Source organism: Homalodisca vitripennis, chromosome 1 (assembly GCF_021130785.1).
Source record: "Homalodisca vitripennis isolate AUS2020 chromosome 1, UT_GWSS_2.1, whole genome shotgun sequence".
Lineage (NCBI taxonomy): Eukaryota > Metazoa > Arthropoda > Insecta > Hemiptera > Cicadellidae > Homalodisca > Homalodisca vitripennis.
In genome coordinates, this window is record NC_060207.1 from 117,728,834 (window position 1) to 117,751,529 (window position 22,696).

Below are 22,696 nucleotides of genomic sequence, written 5' to 3' on the forward strand. Positions count from 1 at the left end.
ACTTGATTGGGAGGTACAGAAAATTCCCAGATTCCCCGGTAGTGGTAAACCCCCTCTTCCCCATTTAGACATAATCGTAGATAATGTATATCAGTTTATTACTTGAGAATATAACAAATAATTTCTGTGTGCTACCATGATTGTGTATTTTTTAAATTAAAGTATTGGTGTTTTTAATATTTCTAGCAATGTTTTTCTCTTAGGACAAGAAGCTTAGAAATTAAACCTAGTCATATAAGGACCTTTGCGCTGCTTTCAGAGTGACAGGATATTCTGGATGGGTAAGGTTGGGGGTTAGGGGTCACCTCCTCTCGAGATCCATGAGGAAGAATTTAGGGCACTAATCTCAAGTCATGTCTCCTCAGAAGAAGATGAAGCCAGCTCTGAACCAGCCTCTCCAGTCAAAGCAGACAGGGGGTGGCCACCCTTATGTCTAGGCTAACAAGAACCTTTGGCTCTTAGGGAACAAACCCCACCAACTCCAATTGTCATCTCCTGTGTTGTCTAAACTTATCGAATTACCCTTGCTCCTCTAACATCTCTACATTTGCGGTTAGTGATGTGCCACTCCTAGACATCCATAAAGTTGCCCAGATTGAAATGACACAACGCTTTTTGGTGTGCCCAGTGTGGGTTCTGGGAGGATAAACCAGCCAGAAGTGAACCCTTCTGGGTTAATTCTATCTAATTACAAGTAGTCATACAAAACCCGTGATACTCATTGATTTAGGGCCTTCAATGTGAACTGTAATTGGCATAAGTAATGAGGCAGTTCAATAAGTTTACACTATAGTCTAATGAAACTTTTACTCAATATTTCGAACTGCTGCTGAAGAGGTATTAGTTCCTTAAATATTTTTTACATATATGTAACGTGAACTAATGTACATAGAACAAGTTATAGACTACAACAATGAGTCAGAATTGTACATGTATTCTCTCACTGCAGATGTGTGCCAGGCCAGCACCCCAGACTACGGTGGAGCCGATCTGTACGGACCAAGCGTGCTGCCTTGCTACGTCAATGGCTGAGAGTGCGACGAGCAATGCCAGGTGGTCAGAGCACCACTGTAATGCGCAAGACTGCTCCCAGCCCTAAGAGTAATGACAATGCTGCCACTGCAGGCGGCCGTGGTCGAGGCGGTACCAACACTGCTGCTAAGGTAAATTGAATTCAAACTTGCCATGAACTTCATAACGGTTTATGTCTCTACCACAAAACTGAAAGAAAGATCTGTTTAAGTCCGACGATGTACCAGACGTGGAGGGTGACGGAGACGAGAAGTCTCCGGACGGCAGCACTCCCACGGGTGAGGGAAGGAAGAAGCCCAAAGGCAGCAAAGGTGGCAAGAAGAAGACTGGGCCGAGGAAAGGTAATATCAGTGTTTTCTGTTGAATTTACTGGTTTGTTTTATCTGTGTTAATATTAAAATTTGTCTAACCTGATTTTGAACTCAGCTGGAAAGCCATGTGATGCCATCACTCAGGAAATATTCATGAAACTGGAGATTGTGAAGCCAGGCCGAGATCCTAATATCACGTACTCACACGGGGTCGTGGTGAAGGTCAGTTGTCACCAAGGATATGGTGTTAACATCGGTGAGAACGGCACAGCACGCTGTGCACGAGGCAAGTGGAAACCTGACAAGCCACACTGCCGCATATGTGAGTATATCACACCAGCTTATACAGTTACTGTAAGTAGATTATCATCTTTTAGTGGTGTTTTACAAAAAAATATATAAGCACAGTTTCCTTTGGAATTGATTGATTGGAATTAGATCAATTCCTTTTCAAAGAGGACCATGCTTCATACATTCTGCTCATTTAGGTGTTTAAAATACAATGTAAATTATTGTGGCTCATATGATACATTGATTTATTGTGTGTATTTATTGTGTATTGACATATTGTGCACTTAGTGTTTGTTAAAAAATACAAACCTCATTTTAAACTACTTCACTAGACTTCTGGACAGCACAACAGTCCATAATATTTCATAAATGAAAATCTTAAATACAAGTTGTGTCTTTTGTTACTGTAGATTAAAAATATATGTTACTTAAAGACTTCCGATAACTATACAAAACCCTGTATGAGCATGAAATAAAATTACAACTCACTTTAACCGTTATAGATAAAGAAATATATGAAGTTGTCCATGAGAGTAAAGTAGTTTATAGTAATAATTTAATTTTACCTCAAATACATACATGTCAGATATCTGATCTGAAACGCAAGTTGGTCACCAGTTTTAATATTCTAATTTAAATCTGTTCAATTATTCATTTTTACTCTCAATTATTTTGTCTATTTTAAAATCTATTTAGTGTGTAAGTGGTTCTAAAGAATGTAATTTTAATTAACAAATGCTGAATTATTAGTAATTTCAAAATACACTTTACCTAGTCTTTTTCTCAAGATATATGATAATTAATACCATATTAAACATTTCCAGAAACACCATGCTATACCAATTCATCAAAATAAAAGGGCTGAAATATAAATAAATATCTATTTTCCAACATTTACATTCATGTTTACAAATAAATGAAAAACTTAGGAAGTCACTGACCAAAAACAAGCAGCTGGTCAGTGTAACAGATAAACAATACACAAATAAACAGTTTATAGTTTGCTCTCACATAAAAAAAAAACTAAAAGGTCAACAGACTGTTTTCCCCGACGTCTGTACAAAACTACAACCAAAATAAATATATATAGCAGACGTTTATACAATATAGAGTGACTAGGAACTAAGTAGACAATGTAAAGAATAAAAAACTGTTTTCAAAAAAATATAAATATACAATCTTATGTACTAAAATCATAAATAATTTTTTTTTTTTAATGTATAAACAAATATATTGAAATGATTGAAAATTAAATTAATGTATTACATAAAATTACATACAAATATCAGAAAAATCACATATGTACACTTACATGCATACGATAGAACATCCACACTCTAAAACATACATTCACACGTACACACTACTATAATTATGATAGTTTTACACAATCAGGTTAAAAATTATGTAATAGTGATGTAAATAATGTAATAAGTGGTTGCATCAAACTTAAATTAATACACTCGTTAAAAAAGCAATATCAGATTTTGTAAATAGCCAGGATTTTAATAAGGAGCAGAATTTTTTTAAGTTACTACTCGATTTATTTTTTTTAATTAGTTATTTGATTAAATAATTTTGGACCTATGTATGTATTGAATGGACTGTCTATAGAGTTCTTTATTAACTTTAGGTAACCTGAAGATTCTACTTTCACTAATTTTAGTTTTATAAGTCAAACCACTTGTACCTAAATTTCCGCTTCTAGTATAAAAAAATTCTCGAAACTTTGTATACATATAGATGTTCTATAGGCAAGATTTTCAATTGCACATATAGTGGAAAGGTGCTATTTCTTTTGCTTCTACTTAATATAATATGCATGCAATAATTATGTGCTACTTTTAACTTATTTATCAAAAATTTATATGTATTTCCCTAGAAACTAATTGAGTACCGTAATCTAGATTGGATTAGGGCAAAATATAGAGTACGCATAAGATCTGTATCGCAATAATTATTAATAAAATAAAAAGTTCTAATTGATGATCTTAACTTATTATGTAACGTGGTAATATGATCCCCCCATGTTAATTTACTATCTATTACTACTCCAAGGTATTTGAAACTATTTACTCTTTCTATGCACTGACAGTTACATGGATTTACGTTACAATTCATATTGTGGTATTTTAACTCTGGTAATTTAAGGGCCTTTCTAATTCTAAGTCTTTAAATCCAAATATTATATATTTTGTTTTTGATACATTTACCTGCATATCATTCCGACAGCACCAAATTTGTAAGTACTTTAAATCACTGCTTATCTTTTCGTGTAATATTGCATAGTTTTTTGGAGAATAAAGAAAAGCTACAATCAACCGCTATCAGCTATGAATGACTATATTAATATTTCAGTTTGAAAACATGTTTTGTTTTGGAGAACCAATAACATTTTGTTACTGTTCTTAAATGTGTAAATGTATTATAATTTATATAAGAAATTTTACTACATTTTCCCTGCAGCCCACGAGCCATCGCTGAATTGGTCTAATGAGAAGTCCAGCTTTGATTTCTCTTAGTTTTGAACACCTGTATCCATGTTATAAACTAAACTTATTATGATATAATTACTAATTAGTTTTTTAAATGACAAGTGGCTGTTTCTGTTACAGTGCCATGCTTCGTGCCGCACAGTGAACATGGCATCTTCACAAGATCGACGACAGAGAACGGTCGCACAGCAGGAACTGTCCTCAATGAAACGACAGAGATTAGTCACAACGAGGTGGTGGAATTCTCTTGTACTGCAGGCTACAATGTGCAGGGCCCTGGCAACCTCAAGTGTTGGCATGGCCAGTGGGCCGTCTCCTCTCTCCCTGACTGCACCCCAGGTAACAGTTCTGATGTTATGCCTAATTCATCTGCATAAGAGAAACACACTAATTGGTAAGATATGGAAGTATGTGGTTCACTTCTTAAAAGCAGTTTCTCTAGTAAAAATAAATTTATTTTCTTTTTTTGTCAAGGTAACTACTGTAATCCTACATATGGACTGAAGCATGATTCCCATTTGGTACAAATATGCAATGCCGAATTTATCACTATGCCAACTAGGCTTCGGCCTAGAACCATGAGCTGAGAGGGGCCACATGAGATGTCATATGTATATGGAATTCAAATATTGTCTACCACATAGCGATAAAGCGGTTCTCCAACCACTCTAAGTCATACTGTAATTTGGCTTTAAATTCTTAACAAGAAATATTTTATGTAAATTGAGTGACTTGGACCCACACCCCACCAAACAAAGAATGTTTTTCATTGTCAAACAATTTTCTATAATTATATATAGTCCACAAAGTATAGAACAAAAGAAGTCCACAGAACTGAGATAAAAATTTTCAAACTTAAATATTTAAATATATCATAACATCAAAAAAGTTCTATACAACTGTATTACTTTGCGATAGCGATCTTCTATAAGTATAAGTAGAGAAGAAATATATATTTATGTTTTTAGTTTAGAATTATATTTTAAAGAGCTTTATAAAACCATGCTTCTCATTCTGTAAGTTTTATTTTAAGTAAATCTAATAATGTATCATCACAAGTAAACTATACACTTCAATAATCATAATTTTAAATTCAGATAACACAAGAAGGAGAGGGGGCTACACTAAAAACTTGCCCTAGGCCTCAAATATGTAAATCTGACTCTGCAGATATACACCAAGTATGCATGACTGGTCAGAAACTGAGTTATGTCAAAGTTTACCTCACATTATTATCACATGGTTAACCACATTCTGACATTCTTCATCATTTTCATCACTTATACAAGGCCTTATCCCAATGACGCTGCCTTTGAAATTGCAAGAATTAACTCAGTAGCTTCTACCCTGAAAATCTCCACCTAGAGAGCAAAGATGTGCTTGTGCTCTTATACCAGCAAGTTAGTTCGATGAATCCTGTCACCATCAATACAGCAGACTTTGGCACTTTATGAATGTTGTAATGTTAAGTGCCACATGACGCTGTAATCCACGCATACAAGTTTGGTACTTGTGCAACTTTGTCACATTTGCTCAGATCTCCGGCTATACATGAGGATAAGTCATCAGTCTCATCCTACATTGTGTAAGACCACCGACATTGGCCATTAGTCTAATGAGACTAGCAGTCACTGTGACTTGTGAATATACTCCCTGTAGATCAGCTTATTGTCTAAGATCAGTCCCAACTACTTTGCTGTTGTTTTGGTTTCCAACTGCTCTATTCCTACTCTCTCCCCGACTGCAGTTAAAATCTTCAGGTGAGTGAATGGAAACCACCTTTTTGATTTATGTATGACAAATACTTATTTCATAGAGCCTGTGAGGCAGAATACCATCAAGTAGAAAGTTCATTCCTCTCACATGTATATTTACTCTATACTTATTTGTTACAGCACCCTGTGAGTTGCCGCATATCTCGCATGGACAGTACCTCCTGGGCTACCGCGCTGGTCTCACCATTGGCAATGGCTCCTCCGTCATGTTCCAGTGTGATGTCGAGTATAAACCCAGTACAATGGCACCAGTAGAGTGTGTGTTAGGGGAACTGCGGCCCCACACCCCCTCCTGTCGCAAAGGTAGTACATCTGGCCACTCTTTTAATAAACAAAAGGTCTAACAAAAAAAAACAGGAACTGGAAAAATAATGAAGTGGAAAAGACGAAAATTAAAATAAGGAAAACAATAAAAAGAAGAACCCATGATCTTGTCATAAAAGGGCCACAGCCTTATAACTAAAAAGGAGATTTCTACAAAAGTTATTACTTCTCTTTTATATTACTCTAATACTTTTGTATTTGGCCCCTACTGTTAATATCCTATGCATTTAAGATCCATTGAAAAATATTAACTTGTATTTCTTTGTCCTGTATCTATTTGGCTTTCTACTATACAATACAGAACTTTAACAGTTCATTGAAAAACTTGCGTTTAAAATACACACAAACGTTAAAAACTTTTAGTATTTTTACAAAGGACCAGTAGATTTTTATTTCGTTCAATCTATTTTTTTATATTTTGTGTTTTATGTCTCATTTGTTAGATAACATATTGTAAGTCTCATTACGATTAAACTTGGACATTTGAAAAGTTTTTTTGTACACGCATAAAGAAGAAATGAATGACTTGGTACAATCAAAGTGCTGTCAGAAGTTTCCATTATCTTCAGTATCACCTGACCAGATACATACAGATATACAGGGTGTTCTGAAAAAAAGGTGCCCATAAGTCAGGGCGTGATTCCTCACATCAAAATAAGAAAAAAAGGTCTAATTAACATAGGTCCGAAAAATGCTTAGTTACCAAGTTTATACAGGGTGAAAGATTTCGTCTGAATTTCAGTTCCCCTGCTGCAACGAAGCCCCTACGGGTATTTGTTGGCTGTTAATTAAGATGTACAATTTAGCGTACTTTATGTAAAATGAAACTGAAAAAATTGAATAAAACCGTTTCCAGACCTGTAGCTACAGTAATTTTTAAGATATGTGACGAAAATACGCGAAAACTTGGTCCCGAAAAACAAGTTACATTTAGGTTTGAAGCAGATTTACTATGTTAAATGTACAATAAACACAAAATATTTTTTCACGGTACTTGTAGAAAATTTAATTTCGAAGAGAAAAATGTAAAATAAGTCTATAATAGACAAACGCAAACTTTAAAAAATAATCCTTAATTACATACAAAACGCATGAAAAATAGACAAAATCTGTTAAGCTCTCTACAAATGTAATATTGAAATTAAAACAGCTGTTTTTATTAAAATATTTGATTTGAGAAACAAAATAATTTCTATTTAAAACATATGTTTTAACAATGTAACATTGTTTATAATAATTTAAATAAACATTACAAGCAGCTATTTTTCCATTGCTCATTAAGTGCGAGTGTGTTGATCTGTACTTTAATACAAGTTAGTGCGAGTGCCGTTGAAGTTAATTTTTGATAGCTAATAATATCTTATTCATCATGGCAGGTAATATGAATATTATGTACACTAATGGTGAAATGGCAGACATGCATTTAATGTACGGTCTTGCACATTGCAACAGTCGTCAGGCTAGACGACTCTATCAGGAACATTTTCCTCATAGACAGTTACCGACTCATAAAAATGTTTCTTCCATTCATAGAAGGCTAAGCGAGACGGGAACCTTTAAATCTGGAAAAGTTGGTAGATCAGGACGGCCACGTACAACGTGTACAGCTGAATTGGAGGAGGGCGTGTTGGACAAAATAGAGAATCATCCTGGAAGAAGTACTAGAGAACTAGCCTTGGATTTCGGTGTTAGTAATTCAATTGTCTGGAAGATTTTACACGAGCAGCAGTTGCATTCTTATCACTATCAAAGGGTCCAGGCTCTTTTGCCTCGAGATTACTTTCCTCGTGTTCAGCTATGCCAATGGCTTATCCAAAGGTGCAGAAATCCACATTTTTTAAATTACATTATCTTTACTGATGAAGCAAAATTTTCAAGAATGGCTATTCTTAACACCCACAATACTCCACATGTGGGCAAATTGAAAATCCACGTGCTATTTCAGAGAACCGTCACCAATATCAGTTTTCTATAAACGTATGGGCTGCTATTCTGGGTGATAAAATTTTTATTAGTTTTTTTACCTGATACGCTCAATGGTGAAAATTATTTACATTTCTTGACGGACTAATCTGAATGAGTTACTCGAAGATGTGCCACTATACACACGCAACAACATGTGGTTCATGCAGGATGGAGCTCCAGCTCATTAAACATTACAAGTAAGAGAATTTTTAAATGAAGCATATCCAAACAGATGGATTGGTCGAGGAGCCCCAGTAGCATGGCCTGCAAGGTCACCTGACCTCAATCCTCTAGACTTTTTCTTATGGGGACATTTAAAGACGCTTGTCTACGACTCGCCTGTGGATACCATAGAAGAGTTGCGAATAAGGATTGTTAACGGGATTCAAAGGATACGTGAGACGCCTGGGATCTTCGAAAGAGTTCGGCAGTCTATGAGAAGACGGCTGGATGCTTGTATTTTGAATGAGGGGAAACATTTTGAACATCTACTGTGACGTGGTTAGTTTTTTAGGACAAGTGTAACTTTTTTGTTGAATGATAATTCAGATAACTTTTTTATGTATGATAATGTATGATTGTTAAAAATATTTACTTGATAAAAAATAATAGTAACTCATTAATTTGTTTTAATAAAACAGCTGTTTTAATTTTAATATTACATTTGTAGAGAGCTTAACAGATTTTGTCTATTTTTCATGCGTTTTGTATGTAATTAAGGATTATTTTTTAAAGTTTGCGTTTTGTCTATTATAGACTTATTTTTACATTCTTACTCTTCGAAATTAAATTTTCTACAAGTACCGTGAAAAAATATTTTGTGTTTATTGTACATTTAACATAGTAAATCTGCTTCAAACCTAAAATGTAACTTGTTTTTTCGGGACCAAGTTTCGCGTATTTCGTCACATATCTTAAAAATTACTGTAGCTACAGGTCTGGAAACGGTTTTTTATTCAATTTTTTCAGTTCATTTTACATAAAGTACGCTAAATTGTACATCTTAATTAACAGCCAACAAATACCCGTAGGGCTTCGTTGCAGCAGGGGAACTGAAATTCAGACGAAATCTTTCACCCTGTATAACTTGGTAACTAAGCATTTTCGGACCTATGTTAATTAGACCTTTTTTTCTTATTTTTGATGTGAGGAATCACGCCCTGACTTATGGGCACCTTTTTTCAGAACACCCTGTATATCTGAAAAATAACTTTATTTCATTAATCCATGTTCTAGATCTAATAATAAAAGTTTAGATAACTGAATCATATGTGTGAGGGACAGAGTGGTTGCTTTGTTGTAGATGGAGGAGAATACATCACTGGTGGAGACATCACAAAGGCTGGTGGTGATGTAGACTATCTGTCAGGACTGAGGGGTTCATGTGGACCTCCAGCCCGCGTCCAAGGTTCTCTCATCTTTAAAAATGGCGAGCCACTCACTGAAACTGAGAGAAGGTAAGTCTTGAAGACATGATACAACTAGAAGTTCTCTGCGTCATGTATAATACAAAAACTGTGTTTTTGTCACTTTATAGTGTAATTTGTGTATCTTGAAAATAGAAGATATTTCTATTGTCCTTGTAATTTGTGTTGAACTTAGTTTTCCAGATGGCACTGAGGTGACGTTCAATTGCATCGCAAGCATAATGGGGGAAAAGACATCTTGGCGTATTGTCTGTGAGGATGGCAGTTGGCTAGGCCGCTCTCTCAGCTGTGGTCAGTAACGGCAAAATGTAATGTAAATTAATATTTCTATCTGAATTGATTGCCGTAGATAAACTTAACTTTTTGTCTATCCTAGATGTGGAGGATCCCCAAGATTCGAGTGCAGCAAAGGACAACTCAACTTGTATATTTCGCAACACAGAGCCTAATGTCGTTACTTTCTATCGTGACCAGCCTATCAAGGAGGATGTCGTGGAGTTCATGTCCGGGACAGTCTTGGTCAGTTGCAGATAATCTTATTTTAACTAAGCAGTTTATCATTATTTATAGATTTTCTTGAGTTTTCTCTTCTCAGCTAGAAAAGATTTAGGTCACAACACATTATTATAGTTTTATCTCATGTTTTATATAGTTTTATATAATGACAAATAATTATAATAAAAAAGAAGGTTTTAAACATTAATAGTAACCATGTTCAATGTTCATTAGCTGTGATGTAATAACAGATCAAAGGCTGCAAGATGTTGTCATAGTAAATGTGTGTAAAATAATCTATTGTAAAACCTTAAACCATATTATATCCAAGCCAGTTTTATTCAAATTCATTTATTTGAAAGCATAAAATTCAACAAATCAAAGATTTCCTAACTTATGATTGATTGGTAGGACATTCAAATAGCATATGGTCCTCCTGCAAATGTTAAATCCGATGATTATTAACTAAACTTAATAACCTGTTTAGTAACAATGATTTTTATAAATTTGCAGTCATTTTGATAGTCAACAAAAATTGCATTATATTTATAAATAGATTCCAGTAACCATTGTTTTGTGTTGTAGTTATTCAGGTGCGCAGATATTGGCAAGTATGCAATGATCGGGTCTTCACGCCGCCGATGCTCCCAAGGCGAGTGGGATGGCCAACGTCCAGTCTGCTTTGGACTTAACCAAGAGAATGACTATGCATGTGAGTTCACCATTTTTTTAATGAAGTGTAAATATATTTTAGCTAACAATGTATAATATCCGTAACATTACATACAAATTTGAGACGAATTTTAATACATAATCATCACCGTTGCATTTATGAGATATCTCATAGCATCCAGAAAATTACTGGTGTGTTTTTATATGCAGTACATATTAGGTTTATATGTAACAAATTATATAAGGTGCCATTAAAAACATTTCACAAACATATATATTTTTCAATAAGTGGCTATTTAACTTCTTATCTCTGATTCACATTTGGTGCTCAGGTTCAGTGAATAGCTAAAAATACTATGAGTTTACTGAGCATAAAAAATTATAGCATTAAAATGAGTTTCTTACTCGTGTTATCTGCTTTATCGCACGAAGTCTTTAAATTACTAATGTGTGAATAATGAGTTATCTTTGTTAGTAATTGTTTAAATTCCATCTTTTTAGACACAGATGTTCTATGTTTCTATTCTCTAGACTTGGTGGTATTCTTATGTTCCAGTGGAGAAGCCTCCTACTATCCTGTTCCGCCATCAGTTAGGGCCCATCGCACAGAGCAATGAGGGCACCCTTATTGTCTATCCTGGCAGCATCCTACACATGGAGTGTCTTTGGATCCGCAGATTTGGCACTCCTAAGTGGGTCGTCAGTCACAACTACAGGTTAGCCCTTGACCCTGGTCTGGTCACAGAACTTCTATAACTACTTCCCTCTAATGGCTATTATTGGCAATTAATTGTTACCAAGACCTACAAACAATTGATACCTCTCAACTGTGACCTCTCAAGTTTTTGGTGCTCCCAGCTTGTGCAAACGTATCTTTAAAGTGTTCATGCTCACTTATGCATTGACAGATTTTGTTGAAAAAAGTACTGCTGGAATTGTTGTAACAATTAAAAAATAGTCAGTATCTTGTCAAATTTTTATAACCTATGTAAAACAGCTGATGCCTATCAAAATACAAAATGTTTGCTACTCCCAGCTTGTGTAAGCATTCATTTAAAATAGTCATGCTCACTTATGCATTGACGGATTTTGTTGAATCAAGTACCATTGGAGTTTTAATGAAATAGTTCAAATATTTGGTGTCTAGTAAATGTGTTATAACTATACTGCATATTTTGTTATTTTACTTTGAGAATATTCAACAGACGCCATTTTGTTAATATTAAAGAAAATTACACAATTTTTTTATCTTCCTCTTATCTATTTAAAACTATGTGCGTTATTAGACAAGATGCATAGGACAATGTAGAATATATATAGGGTGTAAATTAAGTCCTAATATGTCTGGATATAGAAACAATAGAAACACAATGACATTAAGAAAACATCTCTATGATGTTTCTAGCAAAAGTTATGGGCAAATAACGCAAAAGAATTAATATCTGTAGGGGCAATGTGAATGGTTTGCACATATCAAGACAATGTATGTGTGATATCTTTCAGTAAGACTTTGAGGTGCCTAGCTTATCCCTTTACGTAGTATCTAATTTTTTTGGTGTGCATACTTTTAGAGAAGTACATTGTTATTAACGAGTGGGCTCTCATAGATTAGATCAGTTCTTAAGAAAGACCTTTCTGATTCTTTCCAGAAAATATTAGCATACTGAACACATATAGACAAGAATTTCTTCATTTAATGAGGACAAATACTTACTCACTATACTATGATACTTATAATTTTTATCTATGCAGAAAGTATCCTGAGGGATGGAGCAGTGATCCAGGGCGTGATTCTCAGCTGGAGTATCGGCTTAGTATATTTCACGCCAGCAGGGATGATTCTGGCACTTTCACATGCATCACACCCACCCGGCACACTCACTCTGTGGAGATACAGGTCAAAGGTTAGCCTCTTAACCCTAGTATCTTAACTCCAAAAATAAATCAGATGTGAAGACAACAGTATTTTTCCAGCCATCATCAAGTGGTACAAAAAACTCTGTAACAATATATTGCGAGATGTGCAATATGATCTCTTCCTCAGAAGGATAACTAAATATAGCACATAACTGCAATCTAGGTTTAAATTAATAAATTATACCAAAGCATAATGACATGCATAAGTCAGAAATCATTAAAAAAACTAACACTAATTATTTATAAACTGAAATAAAAAAAATCACAAAATTTGTGGTCACAATAACCAACCACTGACAACTGAGTATTAAGTACATGTTTAAGACAGTGTCTATAGAATTCACATACATATGTGTTTTCTTTGGCAAAATACTTATTGGTTCAAATTCATAAATCCAATAAGTAACACACTCTGAACTCGAAGATTCCGAAATGAGCATTGTATACATAAAAAACTACAAAAATGTTCAAAGGTTTATTCTTGTTTGTTACTTATATTAAAAACTTGTTGAGGCTATATTCTAACCTAAATCCAATATTTACCAAAACTTGTGCAAGATATACTTTTGCATGGAAACCATTTTCTAGTTCATAAGTAGGACTCTTTAGTCTTTAACATAGTAATTCTGATGTCTAATACAAAAACTTATTACATATTTACATCCGAAAATAACCGGCTTGTTTTAAAATATATACAGTCACATGGTTTGCTTTCTTTGCTTGCCTCCCTAGATATTAAAATAATATTTAACATATTATATACCCATATTAAAATGTAAAGATTGATTTTAAGGAAAGATCACCTGAAGATGAATTTTACTTTAAAGTAATTTTTATCAGTAATATGAAATCTATTAGATAACGCAGGAATAATATATCCAACGATTTGTTTGTATTTTGTAATTTTTTTATCGGGGATTGTGAAAAAATATACAAACTATACAAAATTAACGAAAAAAGAATACATATGTATTCTAAGAAAAGTTGCAGATACAGAGCATTGTGTGTTTGCAGCTGTACACTGTGCTGAGTTGCCGGCACGCCGAGGTCTCAAACTGAGTACTCAGAACACGAAGATGAACACACGAGTGTTACTGACCTGTGCTAATGGAAACTCGCTCATCGGCGCTCCTGAGATAGTCTGCCTTCCCTCGGGCAATTGGAGTGCACCTGTGCCTGTGTGTGAGAGTAAGTACTATCTCAAGCAGATAATGTACTAGGCTCCATTGTACTTATTGGTTATGTTAAAGCTGTTTTATGGCCATGAACATTCAAAGAATTCTAATATTCAGTCTGCTGTGGAGAGTGATGTTTGGAGTGTGTGGACTCCACCAGTAAAAGGCTGTTATAAATCCTATACCTGAGAGAGTCATATTCCACTTACCAACTTCTGATGGTAGGGGCTAGAACTGTTCTAGCTTCCCCATCTTTCAAAATTGAAATCTTTTAGTCAAAGATCATTTTTACAAGTTTATTTCAGTGGTGTCTCAGAGGGAGTAGTGCCGATTACCCTTGACCAGCCTGGACATAAAGTAGTGTAAAAGAGCTTTTTTTAATGCATAATTGAAAATTCCAGCTTTTTGCATTCCAAACCAGAACAAGTAATAACATTTTCAAAAAACTCAAATTAAAAATAATTTCTTTGAAAATGCATATTTATAAGGAATATGCATTATTAGATCAATACTCATTATCAGATAATATTTTAAAGACAATACAATTGTGGGTGAGGTAGAATTTCCTTACATAACTAAAACATAGTATTAAATAGAATTCAGCCATCATTTTTCATTATAATTTCAACACAACAGCAAGAGGTCTGCACTGGAAGATCCACTGTAATGAACTTTGCCATCCAGCAATGTAGTAATACTGACCCAATGTGATATGGAACTGACCTAGAATCCTAGAATAAAGATATTAATTACATATATACCACAGTGTCTTGTAACATAATATATGTTATCTGACATCTATCATAGATCTGTCCTCCAAAAGGTTTATTAAAAACATATTATGGAATGATTTTCCCATACCTATTGATATATACCCAGTACATTAATCAGCTAAAGACTATGTACATTAATACATAAACATTGTGCGTCTTGCTACACACAAAAATATTGGGTCCATTGCAGAAAAGAAACCAAGAGATTCATGTCAACATATGCATCACTGCAACCTTCACTCTTCCAATAGAGTATAAAAATAAAAAGGTCATGCCACAATCTCTTTCTACAATTATTAGAATCAGTCATCCTCTAAATTCTCAATTCAATGGAAATTTCTTAATCACATTATTTATATATGACCTCAAAGTTGGACGTGTTGTGGCAGGTATGGAGTGTCCAGATCTAGGGAACCTCTCAGACCCAAATCTCAGGGCCACAATACTGAGCCGGGAGGTGGGTGGACAGGTCATGTTCAGCTGTACCCAGGGATTCGGTCTCATCGGCCCCGCCCACTCTACCTGCCTCCCAGCTGGAGAATGGGCTGCACCTCTTCCACAGTGTAAAGGTAAGGTACATCAATAGGTAGGATCTAGAATTCCAAAACATTCTATTTAATAAATAAAAAATTATACTTCTTCTTTGGTTAAAACTTAAAAAAATATATATATATCAACACAACAACAATCAAGATTGATTGATTGATATATTACTTACATGTTTGTCAGGTATTATATTGATTATCACCAGTGGATCACTGTTATGTTGGCAGAGGTGCAGTGTGACAAGCCCGGGGTGCCGGAGAATGGCTACATCCAGGGCCAGGGCGTGTACAAGGCTGGGGACCTTGTCCAGTTCAACTGTAATCCTGACCACATGATGGAGGGCCAGCCTATCATCGCATGCCAGGAGAACGGACGCTGGTCTGGGGTCGTCCCTCGCTGTCAGTACACTATCTGCTTGTTGAGTTTGCACCTTTAGTTTTACTGTACTGGAGATTCTACCTTCAGAACTAGTTTATTAATCTTCTCTGAGTATATTGTGTAAATTACCATCACACATATCTGACACTACTTGGTAAAATTAATCTGGCTCAACGCTGTAGCAGAATATTTACTTGTACTTTTCTAATAGTACCAATTCATTGAGAACATAACTCTTAGATGGCATACATTGCTGTAAGGCATATTACATTCTGTGATTTTGAAGTATTATAACAATTATTAGGCTTATGAGATTAAGTAAATGGAATAATTTTTAATATGAAAATAAAATTTTTGTTTGTACTTATATAAAAATGATGATCAAATACAAACCTCAATTTATGATAAAAATTATGTAAAACATAGACTTAAATTATCATAAAATCTTTACTTCTTCTTAATACTATTCCAAAAAATGGTTTCGTAGGAAATAATGTTACACTGTACTGATAACAGATATACATCTTTCATCAAATTGATACACAGTAATTTTAAAGATAGACTTTACATCCAATTAAAGATTTTATTGTTGAAACTAATAAATTTTTCTAATTAAGTTAAATGATCTAAAATTATAAACTTTTACTTCAGATAACATAAACTGACAACAAGCACATTGATTTATGAGGTGAAAGGAGCAGAGCTATATTATCATTGATTGAAGCTAAACCAATTATCAACCAGTTTGATTAAATAGTGATCAATATGGCTTTTTTATTGTTACGGGCTGCCAGATTTTTGGTAGTATCTTATTTATTAGTTCTTTTGTACCTTCATGAAGGTTCTCTTATTGCTCTTGAATGGAATATTTGCAAGTACTTTTGCTTCTTGTTTTGTCAAATCCTACTGCATATCCAAGATTGTAGCATTTCTACACTTTTTATGTGGTGAGAACCACTACACAAATGTAAAAAAGATACAATACAAATACTTTAAAAAAATTGGAATTCTTAGCTTTTTAGTGGAAAAATATGTACATTTTTCAGGTATAGCAACATTTTTCCAAAATATGTGCTATAGATTAAAATTGACAGTGACCACCACAGCATCAAACTTTCACCAACTAAGAAATATGATTGCCAATTTGAGGGTTAATGTTGTGCTTACTTACGCTTATGTGACAGGTGTACAAGCGTGTGCGTACCCAGGAACCGCCATCAGTGGCCGCATGTCCTCTGTCAAGTTCTATTACCAAATCAATGAGACAGTTACATTTACTTGCGATGACGGGCTCGTCATGCAGGGCGCTTCCATGCTCAAATGTCAGCACAACGGCAAATGGTCCAACGCTGTGCCTACATGTGTCGCCGCTCCCCACAGCTAAACTGCCAGTCCTCGTCTCTACTGCTCATCACAACTTCAAGATGGGAGAGTAAAATAATTAGTTTGAAATGTTAACTGTAAATGTTGAAAATGTGTTTTTCTTTTGATTACTGAACGGATAATGTTCCACGAATTTGATTATTCTTAAAATATTTTTATATAAACAAGGTGTATTGGAAAAGTGACAAAATCATAAGTTGTTGCGAGTCTTGTAGTATTCCACCTATGTACAAGTTTCTCATTTTTGGTTTTTTAGATAAGTGTTATTATTTATGTAGTCCACTAGAATTTCACAAGTATGACCTTAACAGTGGCAGTTAGGAATTATTATTTCAAATTGATTCCTGTTATTAATATTGATTGACATTATGAGTCACAGTCCATGTCACAACAACATGTACTAACACTTTGTGTTTTTTGTATTTTTAAATAGGCTTTAGAAATTTAGCTAACATTAATCAGTTATGTTTTATCAAAAAGTCTTATACAAAAATTAATTACACATTTCAGATTTCTCTTCTCTACATACATTCAGCTGTGAATTTACAAGTGTTGAAATTGATGTGATTAGTAAAATTATTAAATAATTTTAATAGGAATTTTATAAAACTTTGTAATGATGTTTTAGTAAATAATTAATTTTATCTAGGTTGTTCTTTTTTTAAAGTAGAACAAGTCTCAATTTAGATGTATTATGTGATATAAAACCTAATACAGTACAACAAATCCTACAGAACAATGAATGAGTGAAAATTAATTTTATAATTGACATTTTATTGTTAAATACACACTACTTGTTAACTGTCACTGTCAGAATGAATGTAAAATTACTTTTTGTCAATTCTTGTAGTTCCCAAATAAATGTGCTATTCAATACTAAGAGAAATTTTTACTAGTTATATCAAAATTTACAATGTTTATTGTTGCTGCTTTTAACCTTTGCTGCATGTAAAAAATGTAACTTAAGAAATACATATCTTTAAAATAGAATTTTTAACATTTTGTTCAAATAAAACCATATATGTGTACTTAGATAGCTGAAATTGTTGTATTTAATATTTTTTTTACATGTTTAAGGAGAGGTAATATTTTATAATGTATATAATGTTCTCTAGTCATTTACTTTGAAAAAGAGATAATACTTTCTTTGGTGATATTTTGAAGAGACTATAATTGTAGATATGTATTTTATTTAGCATTAGTGTGTATATTAAAATATGTTCAATAATGTGCGCTTTAAAATTGATTTCCAATGTTTTATATTTAAATAGAGTTTGTTTTGTTTGCAAATAAATATAGTGGTTCTTAAGAGCCAGCTGTAGAGAAATGACCTTTAGTGTTTCTCCACAAGGACACAAAATAATGTAAAACTTCAAATACTTTTAGGCCTTTATTTTTGGTCATAGAGTTTTGGAAGATGTGTTATTTTAAAGATCCAGCTAATAAGTATCCAAACATTTTTTTCTACAATCCCGTAAGTTATATACATTTTGAGTATTTAAACAGTAACATTCAAAACAGGTCTAGTTCATTTTTTTATAACAATTAAAAATTTTAAGAAAACGTAGTTTTAATATTTAATCAAGTTCAAATATTTTATTGTCATATTATTTACATAAATATTGACAGTCATAATACAGCTCATTAGCCAAGTCAAAATACTTACATATAATTTTGGTCATATCTTTGAAATAAGGCAGTTGCCATTATTCTACAACTAAAAATGAAGGCGTAATAGTGTTTGAGGCTTAGCAGTGTTCTTATGGGGCTAAAATCAAGATGGCCACCTGGATAGCTAATTCTTAGACCAATATGAGGCATGGTTTAAAAATGTATTATTTCAAGTATTGTTGTGATTGAACTAATAGGCTGTTATGTGATTTATGCATATTTTTATTTTTATCTGATTTAATGTTGTTTTGAAAATTATATTTCTTAACATATTTTGTATCTCAATCCTAAAATTTTACCAACATTTATATATATATATATATACAGGGTGAGTGGCTCTTGGTGTGACAATTTTTTTTGGGTTATAACGCAATGTAAATGTGATACAAAGGCGGTTATAAAAAAGTCTAACTCCAAAAATTAGGTCTGAAATAAATTATTTTCAGTTTTTCTAAAAAACCCGTGTTTTTGTACATAAATCTGATATTTCTCAGCAACGTATAGACATATGTGAGCAAACTACATAATTTTTAGATTCTCCGTTAAATTCCATATTTGAAAAAGTTATCGGTTTAAAACGGTAAGAAAAGAAAATTAAGCTTCAGATCGATTCAAATGACAAAAGTTGCTAAGTTTCAGAAAAACTGAAATATCATTGAAGCCTACATGTTTAACACACCCTGTACACAAGAATGTGTCAAGTGATAATAAAAACTTTGCCATTTAATAGGCTTTAAAATGGTATGCCATATGACCATAGTTAAGTATTCGGTTACATACCTTTATCGGTTTGAATATTAAAAAACATGCAAGCTACAAAAAGATTAAAAACAATTTAATGACAACTGTACTTAATTTTTGTTTTATAAAACTGCCTCACAAAACAAGGAATTGAATATTACAAAAAAGTAAAGCAGTTTTATGAGGCAGTTTTATAAAACATAAAAATTAAGTGCAGTTGTTATTAAATTGTTTTAATATTTTTGTAGCTTGCATGTTTTTTAATATTCAAACCAATAAAAGTATGTAACCGAATACTTAACTATGGTCATATGGCATACCATTTTAAAGACCATTAAATGGCAAAGTTTTTAATATCACTTGACACATTCTTGTGTACAGGGTGTGGTAAACATGTGGGGTTCAATGATATTTCAGTTTTTCTGAAACTTAGCAACTTTGCCATTTGAATCGACCTGCAGCTTAATTTTCTTTTCTTACCGTTTTAACCGATAACTTTTTCAAATATGGAATTTAACGGAGAATCTAAAAATTATGTAGTTTGCTCACATATGTCTATACGTTGCTGAGAAATATCAGATTTACGTACAAAAACACGGGTTTTTTAGAAAAACTGAAAATAATTTATTTCAGACCTAATTTTTGGAGTTAGACTTTTTTATAACCGCCATTGTATCACATTTACATTGCGTTATAACCCAAAAAAATTTGTCACACCAAGAGCCACTCACCCTGTATATATACAACACAGGGTGACAATTAAGTCTGGAACCTCTTTTTTAATTTTTGAACCACAATAGAAAGAAATACCAAAGTTCACACGTGCTTACTGGCGATAGTAACGCACACATCTGCCCAATTACCAACCGGATAATCCCTTTGGGGGACGGTCCACAAAGAGTCAGACAAAATTCTTCAATAGCAGCATAGGTCAAGTTTGGTATCAAATTAAAGGTCTTACTTAGCAGAGTACAATGCCGCAAACCGAACTTCAAAAGGTGGATTCATTCAGTAGTACAGCTATTTGAATTTTAAAACTGTAACTATTTAAATTTTATTTGAAAAATGTACTGTAAATTATTAAGTATTACAAGTAAACACCAATTTTTAAGTACCTGTGATCAAAGTAAGTATTCAAAATGTTCCCCTCCCAAAAAGTAAAATTGGTTTTTACTTGTAATACTTAATAATTTAACAATTGTTCAATAGTTTTAAAATTCAAACAGCTATAACTACTGAATGAATCCACCTTTTGAAATCCAGTTTGCGGAATTGTACTCTGCTAAGTGAGACCTTTAACCTTTTTTTATATTGTGGTTTAAAAATTAAAAAAGAGGTTCCAGACTTAATTGTCACCCTGTGTATATATATATATATATATATATATATATATATATATATATATATACATATATATATATATATCATACATATAATCATGCAAAATGATATCACACATTCCATTATCTTACCTATACAGATATTATGAAGATAGTACTTCTAGTTTGAGAGCACAAGGTATTTTTATGAGGGAATTCTAGAGATAATGAGATACCTGGAGACATGCTATTAAAAAAACGACCCATTGTTGTGTACCTTTGACCAAATATGTGTGGAATTCCAGTTACAATTTCCAAATTGCTTTTAGCCCTTGCCTTGTCAGCAGACATAAGGAGGTATACCACTACATTTTTTCTTTTCATCAACTCCAACTGAATCGCTTCAAAATGTTTTCAGAAATGCTTCAATTTGTTTAGTTTCCTGTAGATGTAATTTTACATAAGTTTTTACAACAGATCAGATGTCTTTGGTCAAAATGTACAGTAAAAGAATTAAAACAACAGTTGAAGGTCAGTCCTAGTTGAGGCTATGTCAAAACGTTAACGTCTTGTCTGTGGTGTACTTAGGCGATGGCAAGATTGGATCTCACCAGGGGCACAAGAGCAAGGAGATGCAAATTCAGAAACTATGTTGGGTTTGTTTTAAGCTTGTTTGTTCTTTGTCACCGACTATTTTTAGATTCCTTCAAACAAACATGACTACACATTTCAGGAGTCAAGTCTGCAACAGCATCAGATTTCAGATGCTGCATGTAAGAGGAAGGTGAACATTCACATTTGCAAAATATTACCCAAAAAGTAAAATTAAATCTATTAATTAATAATTATCACATAGGGGTATTAACAAGATGATCTTGAATCGGAGTACGGAAATCAAGATAGCTGGTCAACTGAACAGCTGCTTCCCTACAAAAATTTTCATTTCCAATAATCAACATGAATAAGTTATTCATATGTTATTTTATTATATTGTGTGTAGGTTTATTTTATTTTCATTTATATTTTATTCCAGGTTAAACTATTTCCTTTTATACAACAAAGAGATGGGACCTAAAAAACTATTTGGAAGAGAATTTAAAAAATAAGAAAAGGAAAGAAAAGAACTGCAGTTCTCCTTTCAGTACAGTAGGGAAATTGGCTAAAAAACAACAACGAGGTGGGCACAGGTAACACTGCAACAGATCAAGATGAGAGTAATGCCGATTTTGAATCTGGTGATATACAGAAACACATCCACATACAAATTATGCCAACCAACCTCAACCATCAACTTCCATATCATCACAATTATATTGTATCACCAGCTTCAGTAAACAACTGTGAAGAGGATTAATCTATGACACATAGTTCTTTAGATGAAGAAGGGTCAACAGTTTTTTGTCATTATTTACCTCCACTAGAAGAAGACTGTTAACCAGAAATAGGTAAAATAGTTTTTAATGGGCCAAAAATAGCCTAGTTATCTATTGATTCCTGATAGTACTGGAACCCTGCTGGGTGAACGAGGCCCTCAAATAGTTCACATATCAACCTTCAAGTTTCCCATGTTGGAGATAGGTGAACACTTCGATGGCAAATGGTTTTACAAAACTCTTACAAATGGTGAACACCTGCAAAGACAATGGTTACTTTACAGCCAATCGGAAGACCGTCTATTTTGTTTTCCGTTTCTCCTTTTTGGGAAGGATCATCATAGAAAGTCGTCTTCTTTTTCAGATTTTAATAAAGGTTTCAATAACTGGAAACACTTAAACCCTCTCATTTCAACCGTGAAAACTCTCTCAGCCATAGGTTATGTTGCATGCAGTGAAAAGATTTGCAAAACCAACTGAAACAAAAGAAAACTGTAGATGCTGAAATTCAAGAAAGTATTCAGAAGGAGGAAGAAAAGTGGAGAAACGTACTGAAAGTAATCATAGATGTAATTATATTTTAAGAATAATCTACCTCTTCGAGGAACAGCAAAGGAAAATATAATTGGCGAG

The 22,696-nt window shown here is 33.4% G+C and overlaps 1 protein-coding gene across 1 annotated transcript in view; it reads left to right on the forward strand.

The window, feature by feature from the left end:
- LOC124352742 (sushi, von Willebrand factor type A, EGF and pentraxin domain-containing protein 1-like) overlaps positions 1–18,187 on the forward strand; it is a gene marked incomplete at its 5' end in the record, with an annotated part of 38,710 nt that extends 20,523 nt beyond the window's left edge. The window contains 15 exons of the mRNA XM_046802388.1: positions 950–1,163; positions 1,244–1,373; positions 1,459–1,665; positions 4,250–4,468; positions 6,025–6,207; positions 9,497–9,650; positions 9,796–9,911; positions 9,997–10,139; positions 10,701–10,827; positions 11,344–11,503; positions 12,540–12,691; positions 13,719–13,892; positions 15,042–15,221; positions 15,426–15,596; positions 16,761–18,187. Coding sequence (XP_046658344.1) covers positions 950–1,163; positions 1,244–1,373; positions 1,459–1,665; positions 4,250–4,468; positions 6,025–6,207; positions 9,497–9,650; positions 9,796–9,911; positions 9,997–10,139; positions 10,701–10,827; positions 11,344–11,503; positions 12,540–12,691; positions 13,719–13,892; positions 15,042–15,221; positions 15,426–15,596; positions 16,761–16,960 — 2,530 coding nt within the window. The remainder of the gene's footprint in view (positions 1–949; positions 1,164–1,243; positions 1,374–1,458; positions 1,666–4,249; positions 4,469–6,024; positions 6,208–9,496; positions 9,651–9,795; positions 9,912–9,996; positions 10,140–10,700; positions 10,828–11,343; positions 11,504–12,539; positions 12,692–13,718; positions 13,893–15,041; positions 15,222–15,425; positions 15,597–16,760) is intronic.
- Positions 18,188–22,696: the final 4,509 nt, after the last annotated feature.